Source organism: Heteronotia binoei, chromosome 4 (genome assembly GCF_032191835.1).
Source record: "Heteronotia binoei isolate CCM8104 ecotype False Entrance Well chromosome 4, APGP_CSIRO_Hbin_v1, whole genome shotgun sequence".
Taxonomy (NCBI): Eukaryota; Metazoa; Chordata; class Lepidosauria; order Squamata; family Gekkonidae; genus Heteronotia; species Heteronotia binoei.
Window position 1 is genome coordinate 119,330,072 of NC_083226.1, and position 20,099 is coordinate 119,350,170.

Consider the following 20,099-nt stretch of genomic DNA (forward strand, 5'->3'; position numbering starts at 1 on the left):
ATCATTGATAATAATTAAATAATATGTACTGGTATATGATACTTTAGATCTTTTGTAAACAAGTCTTACAAATAACTGTATGAGTCAAAATACAATAAATTAAATGTAGAATACATAGAAGGCATAATATATGCATAGAATATACAGGATATAAAAACTTGTTAAAAATTAGCTTGTTTCAGAAATGCTTAAAATGCACTGAATAGTATGAATGAACACATAATTTTTAAATGTTTGCTACAGCAGGTCATTTACTCATAATATCTTCATATTATTTTACTACCAGTGCTGAAAATCTACAATAGTTAATGATTTTATTAGCATATCATAAAATACATACATGTTAAAAACATTAATAAAGTTTCCACATATAATCATTTGATATTACAATAAAATTAGAAACATAATGTGCAGACAGAGATCAGTATCAGTAAGGTTATTTTTTGATAATTTACACTTCATTATAGTGACCCATAATAACAGAACTGTATAGTAGATTACATATTAGACAGGAAATTATTATAATCTCTGGTCTCAGACTATATTTGTATGAAAAATCTACCAAGACATTAAATTGCACAGAGCTTAGATGTTATTATATTTATTTCTGGTATTGTTGAAACATAATAAAGAGATATCATTCTATTTTTTTAAGAATTCTAACAATGAATAGACATTTACATATCCAGCAAGAAGGGTTGGATGCAGTACTAACACTTCTGCTGTTTTTTCAACTGTAGGTAAACAGACTATGTCATAATCTGGCAGTTTAGGAAAGTAAGTGACTGAGCAATTGCATTAACTGGATTTGTAAGAATGAGAAGTTGCTTCTCTTTTGCTGAGGCAGAGTGAAAGCTTCCAATACCTATCAGTCTGCTGCCCAAAACAAGGCTTATTATGATATACATTTTATGTACTACATTTATACTCTACTATGGAACTTGATGATATATACAGGGTAAAGGCACCTAGATGGTTTCCCTTCCAGGTACTGATTAGATCTAGATCTGGTTAGCTTTTGCAAGGTTGCTATATCAGGCAAATTCCCCTAAACTTTTATGGATACCATCTGTCTGTCTGCCACTAATACTTCCAGCTTCATGAGTAACATTAATTAAAACATTACATACAAAAATTCTTATTAATTCCTTCACTGGAAATAATTGGCTCAAGCTATTCAGTAGGGGAAATGGAGTACAACAAAAGTCTAGATGGGAATCTTGGGATAAGGGAATATTTGGTATGCAAGTGAAGATCAGGTGGAGCTTTAGCTATCATGGATGTGGGCTGAGTTATGAACTGAGAGTACTAAGGAGACCCACTGGGAACTTACTCCTGTGGAAATTGCCTCACAGTTGGTCACCCTTTTGCATTTACATTTTCACAGACAGCCGATATATGTACTGCTGACAAAAATGTAATTTTGGAAATAAAATATTAAAGGTATAGGAAGACAAGTTTATGATAGTTCAAATCATAATTTTGAAAGAACACCAGCTTGAAATTTTGAAAGAACACCAGCTTGTTAACTGAAATAGAACATGGTGTTTAGGCGTTTGTGTAAAAATATGTTTTACATCATATGAGGATTCTGTTCTGGTAGTTAAGCATCTCAGATTCTTTAGCAATTTCCTTCAGCCTGAATGGATTAGTTTCACTGAATCCAAGCTGACGTTTTGGAAGATGTGTTTCTATTGTTTAACATTTGGTGGTTTTGCCAGGGGGAAAGATGCTCATTCTCAGTCCAGATGTGGCATTATTTCTGCTGTGCTCTTCATCATGATCTATGGAGTGTTCTACCCCCTGTATTAGCCCAGGAGATTCTATCAGAAGTGCTAGAGGAATCTTTGGCAATCTTGATTTGCAGATATTTTCAAGCCCAACCAAGTTACAAAAGAACATCACAGATACGGTAATGATTTATTAGTACTTTGTTATTAATTTTGTCTTTTGTCATTCTGTGCTTGAACATTAAACCATCTGGTTAAAATCCAAAGCAGAATTAATCATGTATGTAAACTAAGTTAATCTTGGCACATACAGAAATACTCGGGACTTCTGGGAAAGAGCTCCTCTCCTGGATAGCAGTGAGCTCTCTTTGAGAAACTGTGGCATTCATATTTTGCCCAAAAGTGAACTTCATCTTGTTGTTTCTTACTTGCCTTCCCACATCTTTATTTTGATGGAGAGTTTCCTCATTAAAACTGTTAGTTTTGAACATGGCTTAACAAGCAAGGCGATACTAAACTATAACAGAAGGCAGACACCCATAAAAATGAACATTGTAAAATAGACATGTTTGTTGGTACAATATTAGAAAAACATTAACTTAACAGAAAAATCATCTGCAGGGCTGAAGCTCAGCAAATTTTTCTAATTTCACACATTTTCCAATATACGGGTACAAAGTGTACTGCTGAGGGTCACAGAACCCCTGGGAACTGTCTGAGATAAATGCCACAATGCTTTCATTTTCTTAATTATGCCTTGGAATACTGTTGTGTTTCAAGCAAGCATAGAGATTTTTTTGTTTTTGCAAATGACATCATATTATGGATTATATTACAGTTTTTAATGGTTTTGGGGACTCTTCTTTTGTGTCTTACAGAATAGATTGTACAGCAATTCTGATGACCTGTGAAAACATGCTGTGGTCAGTCTGTGGCTCTGTGCAAGAACTCTTGAGCCCACATCAAGATGAAAATCCTTGCATTTATAAAATACACAAGCATTGCAATGATCTTCTTACAGCAGCTGTTATTTTAACTGCCCCAGTGAAAAATCTGTATGAGTAAGTGAGAGTTTGATATTTTTAAATATAAAAATGCATTCACTGTATACTAGGAATATTGACTGTCCATCCATCCAGTATTTTGGATGAGGTGCTTTTACTATTGTTGCTTTTATTTTATAATCTGCTCTTAAATCCATTATATTGAGAGGAACCAAACAAATAAGCAACTGGTATTTCACAATTTTACTGAGGCATTCATAAGTAGTTTTACTCCAGCATTAAGGAAGGAGTCATCTTCACATAAGATTATATAATTCAATGCATCAATAAAATTAACTGGTGTTCTTTATCTGATATAATGATATTCCTAGATATAATTCCATAAACACAGTTTTGAAGGAAAGAACATTGAACAAGGAGTCATACCAAATCATAATTTAGAATGCTCTGAGAAAGGACAATGTATTTCTTCACAAATACTTACAGAGTTCTGAATTAGTTTCCAAACTGAGAAAAAGAACATTTATTCTTTCCAATTTTTTATGCATCTGTCCTTTCCATTTCTGGATGTATTTCAATCTGACTTCAGGCTGCAGTTTGGTCACCTTGATCAATGACCTCTACTGAGAACCAGACAGGGTGAGTGTCATACTGCTAGTTCTGCTTGATCTCTCAGCAGCTTTTGATGTTATTGACTGTAGAATCCTACTGAATTGCCTCTTAGCACTGGGACTGGGGGACACCATGTTATGGTGGTTCAATCCCTATCTGGAGGATGATCTCAAAAGCTGGTGCTGGAGGATTCCCGCTCTGCCATACAGCCATTAACATGTGGAGTTCTGCAGAGTTTGGTCTTATCTCCCCCACGCTATTTAATATCTACACGAAGGTGTTTGGAGAGGTCATCAGAAGATTTGGGCTGTAGTGTGACCAATATGTGGACAACAGCCAGCACTACCTTTCTTTTCCACATAATTCCAAGGATGCTGTTGATATTATGAACTAATGCTTGGAGTCAGTAACGGGTGGGATGAGGGTGAATAAACTGAAATTTAATCCTGACAAGACCAAGATTCTGTGAGTTAGTAGAAAGGCAAACCAGAACTTTCCTGTCTTGGATGGGATTGTACGCCTCTTGGAAGGCCAGGTTTTCCACTTTGAAGTGATACTGGATGCAGCAGTTACCGTAGAAAACCAGGTGGTTGTGGTCATCTGGAGTGCTTTTGTCCAGCTGGTGCATGTGCTGGGTTAGTCAAATCTGGCCCCAGTAATCCTTAGTTACATCTAGACTATACTGTAATGCACTCTGATTGGGTATAACCTTGAAAATTGTCCAGAACCTTCTGCTAGTGCAAAACACTGCAACTATACTAGTGGTTGGTGGCAGGTGTTAGGAGCATGTAAGCTCAATTTTACAGCAGTTGCACCGGCTACCAATCCACTAATTCAACGTGTTGGTTTTTACCTTTAAAGCCCTATGTGACTTGGGACCAGGGAATCTGAAGGACTATCACCTGCTTCCATATTGCAATGATCTTCCTGCCTGGATATTAAGATCACAGGGAGAGGCTCTCCTGACTGTCCTATCTATTAAATATGCTCATTTAGTGATTTACATAAGAAAGTACCTTTTCAGTGCCAGCCCCCAAACTATGGAACATACTTCTGGCTTTTTCAGTTTTTAGGACACAGTTGAACACTGCTTATTTATGACTTCATTTAATTAAACATAGTCCTAAATTGTGATTTTAAAATGTTGGTTTTATGTTTTTAAAATATTATTTATGTATTTTATTAATATTGTGAGTTGCCTTGAGCTCCGTAGGAGGAAAACTAGCTAACAAATCTTTTAAATAAATAAATGAAATAAGGCAACATCCCTGTTTCTAAACTTAAATCCTGTAGGTTTAACATATTATAAATTATCCAATATAAAAAGCCTAGAATCAAAGTTTCAACTTTATGTCGATCAAGACAAAAAGGTGGCCTAGCAGTTCCCGACATTGCAAAGTATTATAAAGCTACTATTTTATCCCAGATGACCAAAATATTGTACCAACATCCCCCGCCGCCGTGGACGCCCATAGAGGAAGCTCACTTTACCCCACTGAAATATTACGAACTATTATGGCTCAAGAAAAATGAACGCCCACCGTGGCAATTCATGAACCCATTCCTCAGGGCGCTCTTGTCAGTATGGGATTTGGAGCGTCATTTTCTGGCTCCAGGACTCTCTACTATCTCATCTTTTATAGGACAAAAATATTTCCTTCCTGCCCAACTACCCTTTTCTTTCAAGCTCTGGAGAGACTCCTCAAAAGTTTTTTTCTTTAATCTTCTTTCATCTTCTAAACAACTTCTACCTAAAAATGATCTAGACCAAGTTTTGACTAAGCCAGCACCTTGGTTTGAATACTTTCAAATCAGGCACTTTCTTCAGGACCCTAAAGTGATCTCTTCATTTTCTCGCCCTTCATCTGACTACGAACATCTGGTTCTTCATTTTCACGAAGAGAGAACGCCTAAAAGTCTCATTTCACGGCTGTATCGAATCTTATTGTCTAAACTCGAAGCAACCTTACCCTCTTACACCACCCAATGGCATAAAGACTGTGGCATCATCCTTTCTCCCGACCAATGGGACTCTATATGGGCTAGTGATGCCCTACAATCTACCATTATAAATATATCTCAACAAAACTTTAAATTGATAGCACGTTGGTACCTTACTCCTAACCAGTTCTCCCATATGACCCAGTTAGGCTCTTCAGACTGCTGGAGAAACTGTGGGCTCAAAGCCTCTTATTTTCACTGCTGGTGGGACTGCCCCCAAATCAGACCATTCTGGACCTCAATTTGTGCCCATCTCTCCTCCCTAACTGGGGTCTTGATCCCAGATGAACCAACAAGGATATTTCTCAATCATTGGTCCGATACCCGTCTTTCATCTTCTAAAAAATCCTTGATAGTTAAACTCCTGACAGCTGCTAAAACCACGATTGCGCAGTCCTGGAAAAACTCATTGAATTTGACACTTGACAACTGGCTACTTAAAGTCTGGGAACACATTGTAATGGATAAAATTCAGGCAGCCATGGACCACAAAGACCCATACCAAGCCTACGCTAAATATCTGGCAACTTGGCTTCCCATTCTAGAAAAGCTTGACACCGATCCATTTTATGCTAACTCTTATTCTAAAAATAAAATGTATAAGGATTTCCTTTTGCTATAAAATTCTCTTAACAAATTAATTTCAAGTTATTTAAAGTGTATTATATCTTCCTTTTTCCTTTCCCTGATCTTATTTTATTTTCAAATACTGTGTTATTATAATTATAATTACTATTACCTTCAGTTTGTAGTTTGTTTTTAAAGGTCATTTTTGCTCTGTATTCTGTCTATTAAGCTTACGATGTTATTTCTGTTAATCTTGACGGTAAACTTCTTGCGCTATGGATTGTAAGCTACTTTTATGCCTTAATAAAATGTTTAAAGTTTAAAAAAAAAAATATCCAGGGATCATCACAACAGACTTACTGTTGATCAGGTGTATAAAGAATATATCCCATAAACAAAAACAAGTGCTAGTGATAACCATCTTTGTCTCCATAGAGAACTGAAATCTCTCTGAAATCAATAAACCAAATCATAGAAGTGACATACTTGGCTCAAAACCACGTCTTGGAATTCCTACAAAATACAGAATCACTGTTTTTAAAACTTCCTTAGCAGCCAACTAGAATTTCCTTTAGAAAGTCTTTGTAGATATTGGAAGCAATCCTAGGCAGCTCTACTCAGAATTGCCCTATTTTATTCAATAGAGCTTACTCCCAGTAAAATGTTCTTGGGATTTCAGCTATTATGTCTTAAGAAATGAGAGAAAGGAACTAAATAACACAAAGTGATGCCTGCTGCTAGTGAAAAATTTGAGTTATGTAATCACTAAAGTTGCTACAAATAGGGGGGGGGGGGGCGGAAACAAGCACAAGATTAATTTAACAAACACAATTTACATTAAACTAAGACCAGAATGTAGTTAACTTTTGTGGTGTCATACTTTCAGGAGAAAAATCTTTCTTTCTTTAAAATATTTCTACACAATCCCTCCATATAAATATTTATGAGGCTTTTTAAAATACACTAAACCAATTAAAATAAGCGCTAAATATCACAATATAATAAAACAACCCAACAATAACAACAACAAAAGCAACAAATGGGCAAATATACCCATTAACCCAGCATCAAACTCAAAATCTTAACCTTAAAAAAATAAAACTGACAGTAAGCCCTTAAAATGGTGGTGACATAATTCAGCCCTATTTTTTTAAAAAAAAAAATATTTAATCTTGCATAATTCTGTTTTGTATTTCTGAATCTTTGTAATAAGGAGTCCCGTGGTACAGAGTGGTAAAGCTGCAGTACTACAGTCCAAGCTTTGCTCACGATCTGAGTTCGATCCTGGCAGAAGCTGGGTTCAGGTAGCCAGCTCATGATTGACTCAGCCTTCCATCCTTCAGAGGTTGGTAAAATGAGTACCTAGTTTGCTGGGGTTAAAGTGTAAATGACTGGGGAAGGCAATGGCAAACCACTCCGTAAAAAGTCTGTCATGAAAACATTGTGAAAGCAACGTCACCCTGGAGTCCGAAACAACTGGTGCTTACCTTTTTATCTTTGTAATAACAATTATGAGCTAAAAGTAGAATGACTAATAAAACTCTGCCAAAAAAAAAGTATTTAAAACAACAGTATGTAAAAGCAGGCAGCTAACAAACCCATATCAGGGAACAGAAAATTTATAAAAGAGAAAATAAATTTCAAAAAATTTAAAAATCTTTGACTGGTGCTTAAAATATTGTAGCTTACATGCTTAAAAGATTGTAGGTTACTTCTGTCTGGAGGCAATTCCGTGTTTTAGGCATCACTGTTGAAATGATCTCTGACTCAGGCTACATTATGTGGATACATTGTTACTGTTTGTGGTTAGTACAAGTATCAGGTAGGCATGTGCCCTGTGTGAATAAACCTGGTTACCAAGCTGGATTCAGAGTCACAAAATTGACAGTCATAGGAGAGAAACCTGTCTCTTGCTCTCTCTTCCTGGCAAGAGCTGCTGACTTGGATTTTAACACTTGGCAGATAAAAGTAAGCCCAAGCCTAGACTTAGACCACCACATTTTAATTTAGAGATCTTTTTACACTGAACTCATTTTCAAGTTTTGAATGAAGACCAATGCAGAGCTTTAGCAGACAAATAAGAAAAGTACCAGGCTTCTAATGATACAAATGGACCCTGGACCTGTGACAATAATTGAAGGAGATCTGGATTAGATAGCATATGAAGTGGGCCTAATAGTGACAAGTGGATCAAAACCTAGGACATACAGTTGGACACTGACACAAGTTGGAATAGAGCCCAAAGTCTGATTTTGGGAGAGAGGGGTTGGAGGGAATCGAGGATGTGGGAAGAAAGGAGTAAAGTCTGGTAACTGGTTCCTTTGTTGTTACATCCTGACCTAGCCATGGTAATCCATGCAGTGGTCACCTCCAGACTTGACTACTTTAACTTACTCTACGCTGGCCTATCCTTGAGATTGACCCAGAAACTGATCCAGAATGTGGCAGCATGAATCCTGACAGGAACGTCATGGACAGCACATATTCAATCTGTGCTGTGCCAGCTACAGTACTTTCCAGTAGAGTACGGAGTCAGGTCCAAGGTCTTGGTATTGACCTCTAAGGCCTTGAGTGATCTGGGACCAACATGTCAGTGAGACCGTCTCCTCTGGTATGTCCCTGGGAGAGCTCTGAGTTCTGCAGATAACAACCTGATGGTGGTCCCTAGCCCTAGAAGTGTCTAGCCTGACCAGGGCTAGGGCCTTTTTGGTCCTGGCCTCAACCTGGTGGAAATCTCTGTCTAATACCATCAGAGCCCTGCAGGATCTTATGCAATTAAGCAGGGCCTGTAAGGCAGAAATGTTCTGCCAGGCTTTTAGTTGAGAACAGCAACAGTTTTCCTCTGTGGCTGGCACCCTCTCCCCTTTCCCTCTCTCTTTTGTATTTGTTTTATGGCATTATGACTCTTCTGTACATCACACAGAGCCTGATTCAAGCTGGGATAGGGTGATTAATTGATGATGATGATTGATGTTGTTGTTGTTTAAGTGGAGAGGTAGATAAGGAGAGCTGGAAAGGCAGAAGTTAAGACATCTTTGGAAATATCTTTCTTTAGATTCAGATGGAGAAGGGGGTAATGATATTGTAAGCCATTTAGGATCACCATTAAGGATAAAAGCGAGGCATACCAATAAATCACTTCTGAGTTGTCATCCAGTTGGTTGTGAGACATCACCACCACCACCACCCCAAAAAAACCTTCCAGACTGCAAGCTTGATGTTTCAGAGAGACTATAACACCATCTAGGACATACCAGTTTCCACTTATTTAGACCACTTGTCCCCTCTGGGTTTTCCAGATATTTGCCTATATCCTTTCACTGATTTTAAACACTGGATCAGAGTTTCCACAAACTCACTGGAATTTAAATGGTACACATTTCTGTCTCCATATGACCTCTCCTGGTGATTTAATGTAAATGTTAAATACCGTGGAAGACAAGACAGAACCCATCTTAATAAGCTAAAAAGAATATCAAGATGGATGATATTGGAAGTCACAGAAAGGTCCAAGAATACCAACATGGGTATCCCTGTCAACTGCCATCCACAGATGATCAGAGGAACCAAGGAACTTTGGGATCTCTACCAAGGTCAGAAGAAAGATTAGAAAGGGTAGTTAAACTCTCTCATCCAGAACACCTGGAGCTGAGAATCTATATCTTCAAGTTGAGAATCCATATCTTCTCCAAGTTGAGAATCCATATCTAATCCAGTGTGAAACTGGCCAGTGTTTATTATATCAGGACAAAAGCTGTGTCACAGCTTTTGAAAACTGAGGCATTGATCTTTCTGTTAGAGAAGCAGCTCCCCCCAGGGAGACTTCACAAGTCAGTGTGATCACATATCAAACAGACAGTTGGTGGGTCTTATCCTCTGACTGCATTAACTGAATTGTATCCCTATGAACATGTAAAGTGGAAACCTCAGTTATCATTAATCATATCTGTATCAAATATGGTCAGTTTTATCTGCAAAATGTTTACAAGTTGATCACAGTGAGTGATGTGCTCTTTCTGCCTTTGTATCAATGTATTCATCATTTCTGGATGGCGAGAGGATACAATAGTAGTAGAATACTGTAATTTCTTTGCCAGCATAATAACCCCAAAATGGACACAATGTTTACATTCTGCCAGCTTGGATATGAGTTTTCTTTCACAATTGCTTCAAATGTAACCTCTTGCCACTTCTTTGCAACTATCTCTTTTGATACAAAGTGAGATGAGTGGGCTCTTGTGCATGAAAGAGGATGTTTAGGAGAGCTTGTATCTGTTTTCTCAGTGGCTTCTTGATTTCAGAGGTTCATTCAAACATCGTCTGAATCGCCAGCCATGTCAGCAGGAAATTTCCCCAGAGCCTTCAATTTTGAGAGGAGGAAAATCATTTTAATTCATGACCCAGGTAGCATACAGTCATGAGCTTAAAATATTGAGACCTCACAGCCGTTGACCTCAGTAACAAATGAATGTTTGATAGTTTTAGGAAAAAAACTCCTAAAACACCCCATTATACTTCATTTGTGTTAATTTCTCAGTAAATACTGCTATTCCAGTTATCTTTCTCTTTAGTAGTTGCACTTTTCCACTATATATGTATGTCCTAACTGTTATTATCAGGTTTCCTGAAGGATCAACATGTCTTGTTCTTAGTTTTCCGTTCTGTAAAGCACTCTGAATAAATACAGTACACATGGCACATACAGTAGTCTTAACTGCACTGTCCAATATCAATTTCCAGTAATTCTTTCTCTTTTCTTTCTCCTTTCAATATATCACCATATATACAATGGGTTTGCTTCTACTAATGTGCCTTGAGAATTTCTCTCTCTCTTTATAAATTTATCTCAATTAATCTGTTTCTTCAAATAATTCATATATAGCTTAGTTTGTGAAAGTATTTTTGTTTTCAAAAAGAAACCAGCTGAAACACATACAACTTGATATTGTACTGAATGTAAGATTATTTCTAACACCAAATTCTTTAAGTCCTACAATTCAGTGTTATTAGGATTCTTTATTTAAGCATTCATCATTTCACACTCGTGCTGAGATTTATAAGATCAGTTCTCAACTTGTCATATACTGCAGAGGAATAACTCCAGCACAGAATTTTAACTTGGTATCAAATATTCTCACAGATGCTTTCCTCAGCTTTGAGACTAGAGGCAGCTGCTATAGCATATTTTATACATAAACAGTGCTATCATATGCAGAATTATACCCTTCTAAATCCATTGAACTAAGTGGATGTAGAAACGTTTGACTTCATTTAGGATTGCCCTGGAAGTATATTTCTTTGTATCACTGGTTATGGTTCAATTATCATACTAAGAAAACTTAAACTTATATACTATTAATATTTTCATTGCCTACCACCAATCACTAAGCCAAACAAGTTCTCCATTGACATTATTAGTTATTTTTCTGATACATAGATATCAATACATTGTTAATCTCTCATTGTTCATCTTTAAAATTTTACACTGTTAGAAATTTGGTTAGAATGGTTTCATCCAGTCTTAGAGTTCTGACTTTAAAAGCTTTGCCATGTGCTTTTAAGAGAACTCTGAAGAATTGTACCAACGTAATTCATACTGTTCATCCAGATTAATTAATCCCTTAGTAAACAGGGCATGTTCTTACTACACATTTTTAAAGCAGAAATTTGGCTTGTCCTATTCCTTAGTGTATAAAAATACTGGACTGGGTCCTACAATATTGCAAAGGGTTCAGGTGTGTAGAATTGTTGGTCTGAAGTAGTAAAACAAAGTTCTGTGGCACTTTTAAGACCAATGAAGTTTCATTCAAGTTATAAGTCAGTTGAAGGTTTACTAAGTATGTAACTGTTTGGTATGTATAGTGGGAAATATGTGTATTCCACTGCATCTTTGTCTCAGGGATTGAAAAGGACTGTATTACAACGGATGTAGCACCATGGTCAGACCACTTTGTCCTGAAGGCCTGGTTATGCACGCCTAACCCTCCCTGTTTAGGCGGCAAGCTGATTTATTCTCAGCCGCGGAGCCAAATGGACCCAGTTAGGTTCCAAGAGGCTCTGCGGGATCCAATTCCCCCTGGCAGCCCATTGGATGAGCTGGTGGAAGACTGGCATAGCTGCCTTTCTGAAGCCATCTATGTGGTTGCTCCCTGGCACCCTCTCCGCCCCCATACCAACTTGACTCCCTGGTATTCCTCGAAGCTGAGGCAGAGGAAACGGGAGCTGAGACAACTTGAGAATGTGGTGGAAGACTCGAGATAAAGCTACAAGAACATCTTATAAGTCATTTATGAAGACCTATGAGATGGCAACGAAGACAGCAAAGGAGGTGTTATATGCTGCCTCCATTGGTTCTGCAAAATTGCACCCAGCTCAGTTATTTAGATTAATTCGTCCTTAACATCTTTGCCTCAGGGCATACCAAATGTTAGGGAATTGGATATAGGCTGTGTTGCTTTTGCAGATTATTTTGCAGATAAAGTCTTGTCGCTCCACCACAAACTTCCAGCCACAATTGATACAGTAATGGAACTGGAAGCTCCTCGCCCGTCTTCAGGTCCAGTTTTGGACCATTCCAGCCTGCTCTCCCAGGATGAAATTGATAAGCCCCTGGCTGCTGTGAAACCCACCACTTACCCCCTTGATCCTTGTTCGTCATGGCTGGTTAAAGCCTGCGGTGACGGCATACGAACTCCTCTGAGAGAGATCATCAACTTGTCCCTTTCAACAGGGGCATTCCCGGGGGCCTTGAAGGAGGCAGTGGTCCATCCTTTCTTGAAGAAACCATATTTGGACCTTATGGTCCTAGCAAACTACCATCCAGTTTCGAACTTGCAGTTCCTGGGCAAGGTAATGGAGAAGGCAGTGGCAACACAGGTTTAGGCTTTCTTGGAGGACGCTGATGTCCTGGATCCCTTCCAGTCTGGCTTCTGCCCTGTCCATGAGATGGAGACGATGTTGGTCACCTTGGTAGATGATATCCAGAGGCATCTGGATTGAGGCAGTTCAGCGTTGCTGATCCTTCTTGATCTGTTAGCAGCATTTGATACAGTTGACCATGAAGTGTTGGCCCACCGCCTCGCCAACATAGGAATACAGGGGCTGGCCCTACAATGGCTGGTCTCCTTTCTCCAAGGTTGGGGACAGAGGGTGAAGCTTGGGGGTGAACTATCCCAGCGGCAGCCATTACAATGTGGTGTGCTGCAATTCTTTCCCCAATGTTATTCAACATCTGCACGTGCCCCCTTGCCCAGATTATCTGAAGGTATGGGTTGGGGTGTCATCAATATGCAGATGACACCCAGCTCTATCTGCTGATGGATGGCCACCCGGATCCAGCCCCAGAGGAACTGGTAGTGCATTGCAAGCCGTGGCTGGTTGTTTGCAACAGAGCCGGCTGAAATTGAATTAATAGAAGACAGAGGTCCTATGCCTAGCTTTCAGGGGGCTGGGATCAGAGATCAGGCTCCTATTCTTTGATGGGGCTCCATTGATGCCCTGAGATCTGGGCTCTGCGAGATCTGCTCCAATTCTGCAGGGCCTGTAAAATAGAGCTCTTTCACTAGGCTTTCAGCTGACGCAGTGGATGTCACTTGTTACCGGTCACTCCCCCCTTCATTCCATCCCAGTGCTATAAGTTCTGCTGGACCTGGACAATAGGCCATGATTGTGAGGCAGAACCTGCCATTTTAGTCTTTATTGTCATTCTGTAGTTTTAGATTTTATATGTTTTAAATGGTTCTTTTATTGTTTTATTGTTGATTGTTTTTATGATGTAACCTGCCCTGAGCCTGTCCTATGGGAAGGGCGGGCTAAAAATTGAAATAAACAAACAAATAAATAAATAAATAAATGCATTTTATCTCTATTTGTACATGTAATTTTGCATGCATTTATAAACAATGTAATATGAATGCTAGGTGAATAGTCTCCCTGATGTTCTGGTTATTAGCACACGAGTTCTTTTATTTTTTTAAATTTAAAATTTTATTATTTTCAAAAATTCAACATGTTCAGCATACAAATAATATAAAATAGCAAATGAACAGATATTAAGTAAAAATTTAGTGATACAGAAAGCATATAAAAAACCCCAAAACTAAATAAAATAAACATGAACCCAGATACAGTCTAGCATGAGCCAAAAAGAGTAAGTCTATAGTTATACAATAATGTTAATATAAAATAAAGTCCAAGTATTTGCTTGGCGTTTTATCTTGTTTTGAAGATTTTTCACTGACATGTTAAAAAAAAATGAACCATTTTTCCAGAAATTTATCCCCTGCTGTAGGGTTATCACTTAATAATATTTGGGAAGCTATTTTATCCTGAATCACAATGTCTCATACTTTTTGAAACCACAAAGTTAGGGAGGGAATTTTTATTGTTTTCCAATGTTTAGCTAGTAAATTTTTTTCTGCTAATATTAGTAGGGAGATCAGTTCCTATTTGAGAGGAGTGAAGTTATTGTGTGGCCAAAAATGTAAGAGAATAGATTCTGGGGAGCGAGGGATAGAGTCATTTATTATAACCTCAGTCTTGTCTATTATAGTATTCCAAAAGGTTTGGATCTTCGGACAAGACCAACAATGTAAAAACGTTCCTGCTTCCCCACAACCCTTCCAGCAAAGAAGATTTGGACTCAACTTTGCTCTGTAGAGAGAGAATGGAGTTAAATACCAACGGGAAACAATTTTGTAATGTTGTAATTTAAAAGTGGTAGATTTAGATTTAAACAGTGGTGAGACCCAAAGTTTTGACCACTGCTCTTCTGTAAACTGTAAAGCGCAATCATTTTGCCATGAGTTTTGCTGGGAAGTACCATGTGACCAATCTTTCTGATTCAATAAACAATATAGAAATTACCCCTCTCATGTTTGCGTTTTCATGTTTAATGAGTTTTTCAAACTTGTTTAGTTGATTCGTTACTGGTATCACCGGAATCGTTTTATTTAGAGCATTATGAACTTGGTGATATTCATACTATGGTATCTTAATTTTGAACGTGGATTCCAGTTGTTTATGTGAACATAAACGGCCTAGTGTACTGATGTCTCTGCGCCTGAGAACTTTATGTTGCCTCCATGTTTTAAATTTAGAAGATGGATGCCCAGGAGGAAACCATGGTTGACCTAAAACGGCCACAGTTGGTGATGAAGGTTGCACCAGGTGAGCCCGGAATTTGTCCCATAATTTTAATGTAAATTGTAGGAAAGGGTTATGTATAGGAACTTTTTTCCTATCAGATTTAACGTTCCACAGAAATTCGTTTAGACAAGTTGGAAGGATAGTAGCTGCTTCTATTTGAACCCACATTTTATGATTTTCTTTCCTGGCGTAAAGAAGGATACTACGAATCTGGGCGAAGGGGGAGGGGGGGCTCCCTCTTGGGGATCCTGCCCCCCCCCCCCCGGGAAAGTGTATGTGCAATACATAGCCTCTCCTTTCCCGGTGTAGTGAACGCCGCGTGGTCACTGTCCGGCTATGCCTGGCAGATGGTCACTGCAATGGCCTCTCCTGCATTACTGCATCCGTGGCAACACCTTCCCCCCCCCCCGTTTCTCACAGAGTTTGCCACGTAATGGTGCGACCAAATGTCCGGCGGTATAACCGGATGGGCAGGCTGGGCTCACCAACCTCACCAGCCAAGAGAAGGAAAACTCTAACATCAAACCCGGGCAGATAGAGCTCGTTAATGTAACAACTACCACCTGGAGGACTCGCTGCCGGCGTCCCGGCTTACTGGGCCATGGCAGATGACCCCAAGGTGAAAGGGTGGAGCCAGTACCGCGCACACTGTGCTTCACCTAAAAATTCCTCTGCGCAGGCCTGAAGGGCATATCCACTTCCACAACCCACAACACACCAAGTCCTGCAGCGATGGGCAAGGGGCGAAACGGCAGGTGGAAGATGCCACTGGAAGCCGCAGTCCCGATCCTGCATGTAGGCGGTTCAGGGTATTGGTCTCCTGATGCTGACCCGGAGACGAAAGCATTTTTCGGCAGCACCCTGAACGACCAAGCAGCCTTATCTAGGGACAGCACTGCTTGCTCCGCACGGAGAGGGGCCTAGAAAAGGTGGCCTAAACAAAGCTCGTCTTCCCCCCCAGTTGGCTAGCCGCGGTCAACGGGCATCCTTACTTGCGGTCAAAAAATAACAACAAAGAAAAGGCATGCACCTGCCTCACAAAGTGTGCAAAGACTAAAGCTTGCGTGTTGGAACATCAGAACCATGCTTGACACAGTAGACAGTGGTCGCTCTGAACGACGCTCTGCTCTAGTTGCCCACGAACTTCTCAGGTTGAATATTGACATAGCAGCTCTCAGTGAGGTCCGTTTCCCTGAGGAAGGTAGTCTTCAAGAACATGGTGCTGGCTATACCCTCTACTGGTCGGGTAAGTCAAAGGCTGAGAGCCGCCTTTTTGGCGTTGGCTTCATGGTCAGGAACTCCATTGCCTCCAAACTCGAAAACCTGCCAACAGGTCACTCAGATCGCATCATGTCCATGCGCCTCCCACTTCAAAACAAGCAGTATGCAACACTCTTCAGTGTCTATGCCCCAACCCTTCAAGCAGATCCTGCAGAAAAGAACAAGTTCTATGCTGATCTACGCAACCTCGTACGGAAGACCCCTACAGAGGACAACGTGATCATCCTTGGCGACCTCAATGTCAGAGTAGGTAAAGACTCGAAAGCCTGGAAAGGAGTACTTGGCAAACACGGCATTGGCAACTGCAATGATAACGGGCGCCTCCTGCTAGAATTCTGCACGGAGCACCAGCTCACCATCACCAACACTATCTTTCAGCAGAAGAATAGCCTGAAGACAACCTGGATGCACCCACGGTCCAAGCACTGGCACCTTATCGACTACATTCTGGTGCGCCAGAGAGACCTTTGAGATGTCTTACACACCCGAGTAATGCCCAGTGCGGAATGTCATACGGATCATCGTCTTGTACGCTGCAATCTCCGTCTTCACTTTAAACCCACACCCAGGAGAGGAGGTATCCCTCGGAGGAAGCTTCAGGTTGGCAGCCTTCAGTCAGCCGAAGTTAAAGCTGCCTTCCAGGCAAAACTCCAGTCAAGAATTGAGGACCCCAGTTGCCCCACAGACAAACATAAAAAATTGTTGAAATAAAATAAAATAATTATTTCATATCTGATGAATGCTTCCAAATTTATTAATAGATGATAGAACTTAGTACTGTTTAATTAGACGTTGCTGCTTCTCATAAACATTTGGGGGACCATTGTAATATCCAGCAAAAATTTAACAATGGATGTTTAGAAGTAGATGTTTTGTTTTTTTAACAAGCTTTAGCTTGAAACAATGGAGCTGGTATAATAGGGCTGCAAGGTGTTGTCTCCTTCTCTATGCCACCTTCCAAATGCTACTTCTGAAGGATGGTGATGACATGATGTGTACACAGGACTGCTGCTGACAGGGGAATTGGCAGAACCAGACATCTCTCCACTTTGTGTGAGCTGACCTTTTGTTCTGAGCAACAAGCTCTTTTGATCAAGGTGTTTCTATCATTTTTCTTTTCACTGTCAGTTGTTAAGTATAATGTTTTATGCCTCTGAAATATTTTTTTTTATTTTTCAGAACATTTCAGAGTAGTTTTGATGATCCTGTTCCTTCACATCTTTTGGAACCCCCTGTTAGCCAACCATTACACTGGTTATGCGGCATAACAGAATTTTCCCCTTCATTTCTTAAGTGAGTATCTCCAGATGTTGATGTAGAATGGGAACTATTATGTTTAGGGTTGCCAAGTCCAATTTCAGAAATATCTGGGGACTTTGGGGATGGAGCCAGGAGACTTTGGGGGTGGAGCCAGGAGACATTAGGGGTGGAGCCAAGATCAAGGCTGTGACAAGCATGATTGAACTCCAAAGGGAGTTCTGGCCATCACATTTAAAGGGCCGGCACACCTTTTCAATGCCTTCCTTCCATAGGAAATAATGAAGGATAGGGGCACCTTCTTTTGGGGCTCATAGAACTGGACCCCCTTGTCCAATCGTTTTGAAACTTGGAGGATATTTTGGGGAGAGGCACTAGATGCTGTACTGAAAATTTGGTGCCTCTAAGTCAAAAAACATCCCCCCCAGAGCCCCAGATACCCGCAGATCAATTCTCCATTATTTTCTATGGGAATAAATCTCCAAAGGGAATAACAGAGTTCCCAGCAGACATTTCCCTCCCCTCCCCCCGCTTTCTGACGACCCTGAAGCGGGGGGAGGGCCTCCAAACCGGGGGATCCCCTGCCCCCACCTGGGGATTGGCAACCCTAATTATGTTCTTGTGTTGCTGTAATTGTAATGGGCATTGACTTTACGCAATAAATTTTATTACTACTACTACTACTGTTGCCGATAAAGTTTAATAAATATTTTAAATCTACCATGAAAGTTGTTGGAATTTTATGAAATCATATCTTCTGTATAGATGGAACCAATGCAGATAAGGAATGTAAATGATTCCTTATCCATAGTCAAGGGATTCAGAGTGAGTCATGGGACCATGTAAACCTTCATCTGACCTCTTCTGCTTATAATTCAAAGTCTGTCTATCTTTTCCTCACTGGACATTGACCTTAACTATGTTAATACTAACTAAATCTGGCAACTATGGTTTCAAGCCAGTTTGAAACCTTCATGTTAGCTATGTTTAGGACTTGTGATGGGAATTCATACCAGGTAGGGAATGGTCCAATGCAGAGGATCCTTGTTTCTAATCTGTTAACAAACCATGATAGATTTGTACTTATTCAAAACTGGACAGTTTAAGAGTACATTCGTAGATGGTATTTAAGAGAGTTCTTTGGTCGTTGTTTTTTAGGATGGACCCTGTCATAAACTTGTCTTGGTTATATGTGTGATTACATGCATTTTGCATATTTATGTGCATTTAAAGCATATTCCTCTGTTTCATACCACCACCCAAAGCTGGAAATCAGAAACACCCTGAATGATTGTTTTAGGCGTAAAGGGACTTGTAACAACCAGTGTGTCCACAGAAATTATGAATTACTAAATTGTGCTTTCAATTATAAAAATTAGCTTCCTTATACTGTCTGTCTGTTGATCACCTGTTGATGTAGTTTGGTTTTTTAATTTTAAAAGGTTAGGGGCCCTTGCTGTAATATTTTATGGTTTAAGGAAATATGTAAAACTGTATTTAAATAATTAGCTATTTTGGAATGAGATAGGCTATATAATTCTGGAAAGCACTCCTTTTCATTGTGTTGTTCAGATTTGTTATTTTTGGAACTTCTTGCATGTTTAGAAGCAAATGAATAATTTTCTTGCTGTTTGAATAAGTGTAATAATGATTTACATATGAGACATATGCTATTAGCTGTACTGTCATTCCCTGTCTAACTTTGGACCAGAAGCCCTCCCACATCCATTTTATAGCCTAGCTATGGTCCTCTCAACATTTTGGATTGTGCCTTTTCCCTGGTGACTTCCATTTTTTTGGAAGTGAATGTTATGATTTTTTTCATATTTATTCTGGAAAAAATGAAGTATGTTTTCAACACAGTTTATTAAATTCTTCTGGCTTCAAATTCCCGGTTATTTGTTTCTGCCATGAAGGGTGCTAATACAGTAAAATATGACAATGGCTGTTGATGATAATATTCAATGCAATTTGAAGCTGGATTAGCACTGCTCATAATTAGCATAGCTCTAAATTGTCCTTGATTAAAGATGTGTGACCAAATAAACATCAGAGATCATCTGAATGCTCTTCATTACCAGTGTGATCCTATACATATACAGAGTTAACTTCAATGGACTCTGAAGGGTGTAACTATGTTCCAGATTGCACAAAACAGGTTCTAATCTGCAGTAAATGTGCTAGTCTTTATGATGTTTCAGGAACCTTTGCTCTTTTTAAGTTTGCATTTTGTATTGCAACAAAACTAATACTTCCATTCATCAGTAATTGGCTTAAACAAGCAGGGGACCTGCAAGGACTTGTGGGGGGGGCATTTCATTTCCCCCTCCCCTGCTGTTTTCAGTTTGCTTTCATGAAAGTCCCTATAGCCTCTCTCCTTTAACTGTTTCCTTCTCTCCTTCCCACCCACTAGCCAGCCTACCTTTTTCCGCCAGCTAGCCTACCTTTATCGGTCTTTTGCTTTCCATTGTTCCTTCCCTCTGACAGCCTTTCCTTGGGA

The 20,099-nt window shown here is 39.5% G+C and overlaps 1 protein-coding gene across 2 annotated transcripts in view; it reads left to right on the forward strand.

The window, feature by feature from the left end:
• KIAA0825 (KIAA0825 ortholog) overlaps positions 1-20,099 on the forward strand; it is a 523,961-nt gene that overhangs the window by 110,417 nt on the left and 393,445 nt on the right. For both annotated transcript variants that reach the window (XM_060235688.1, XM_060235689.1), the window contains exons 9-11: positions 1,722-1,912; positions 2,609-2,791; positions 17,522-17,635. In XM_060235688.1, the coding sequence (XP_060091671.1) occupies positions 1,722-1,912; positions 2,609-2,791; positions 17,522-17,635 (488 nt within the window). The remainder of the gene's footprint in view (positions 1-1,721; positions 1,913-2,608; positions 2,792-17,521; positions 17,636-20,099) is intronic.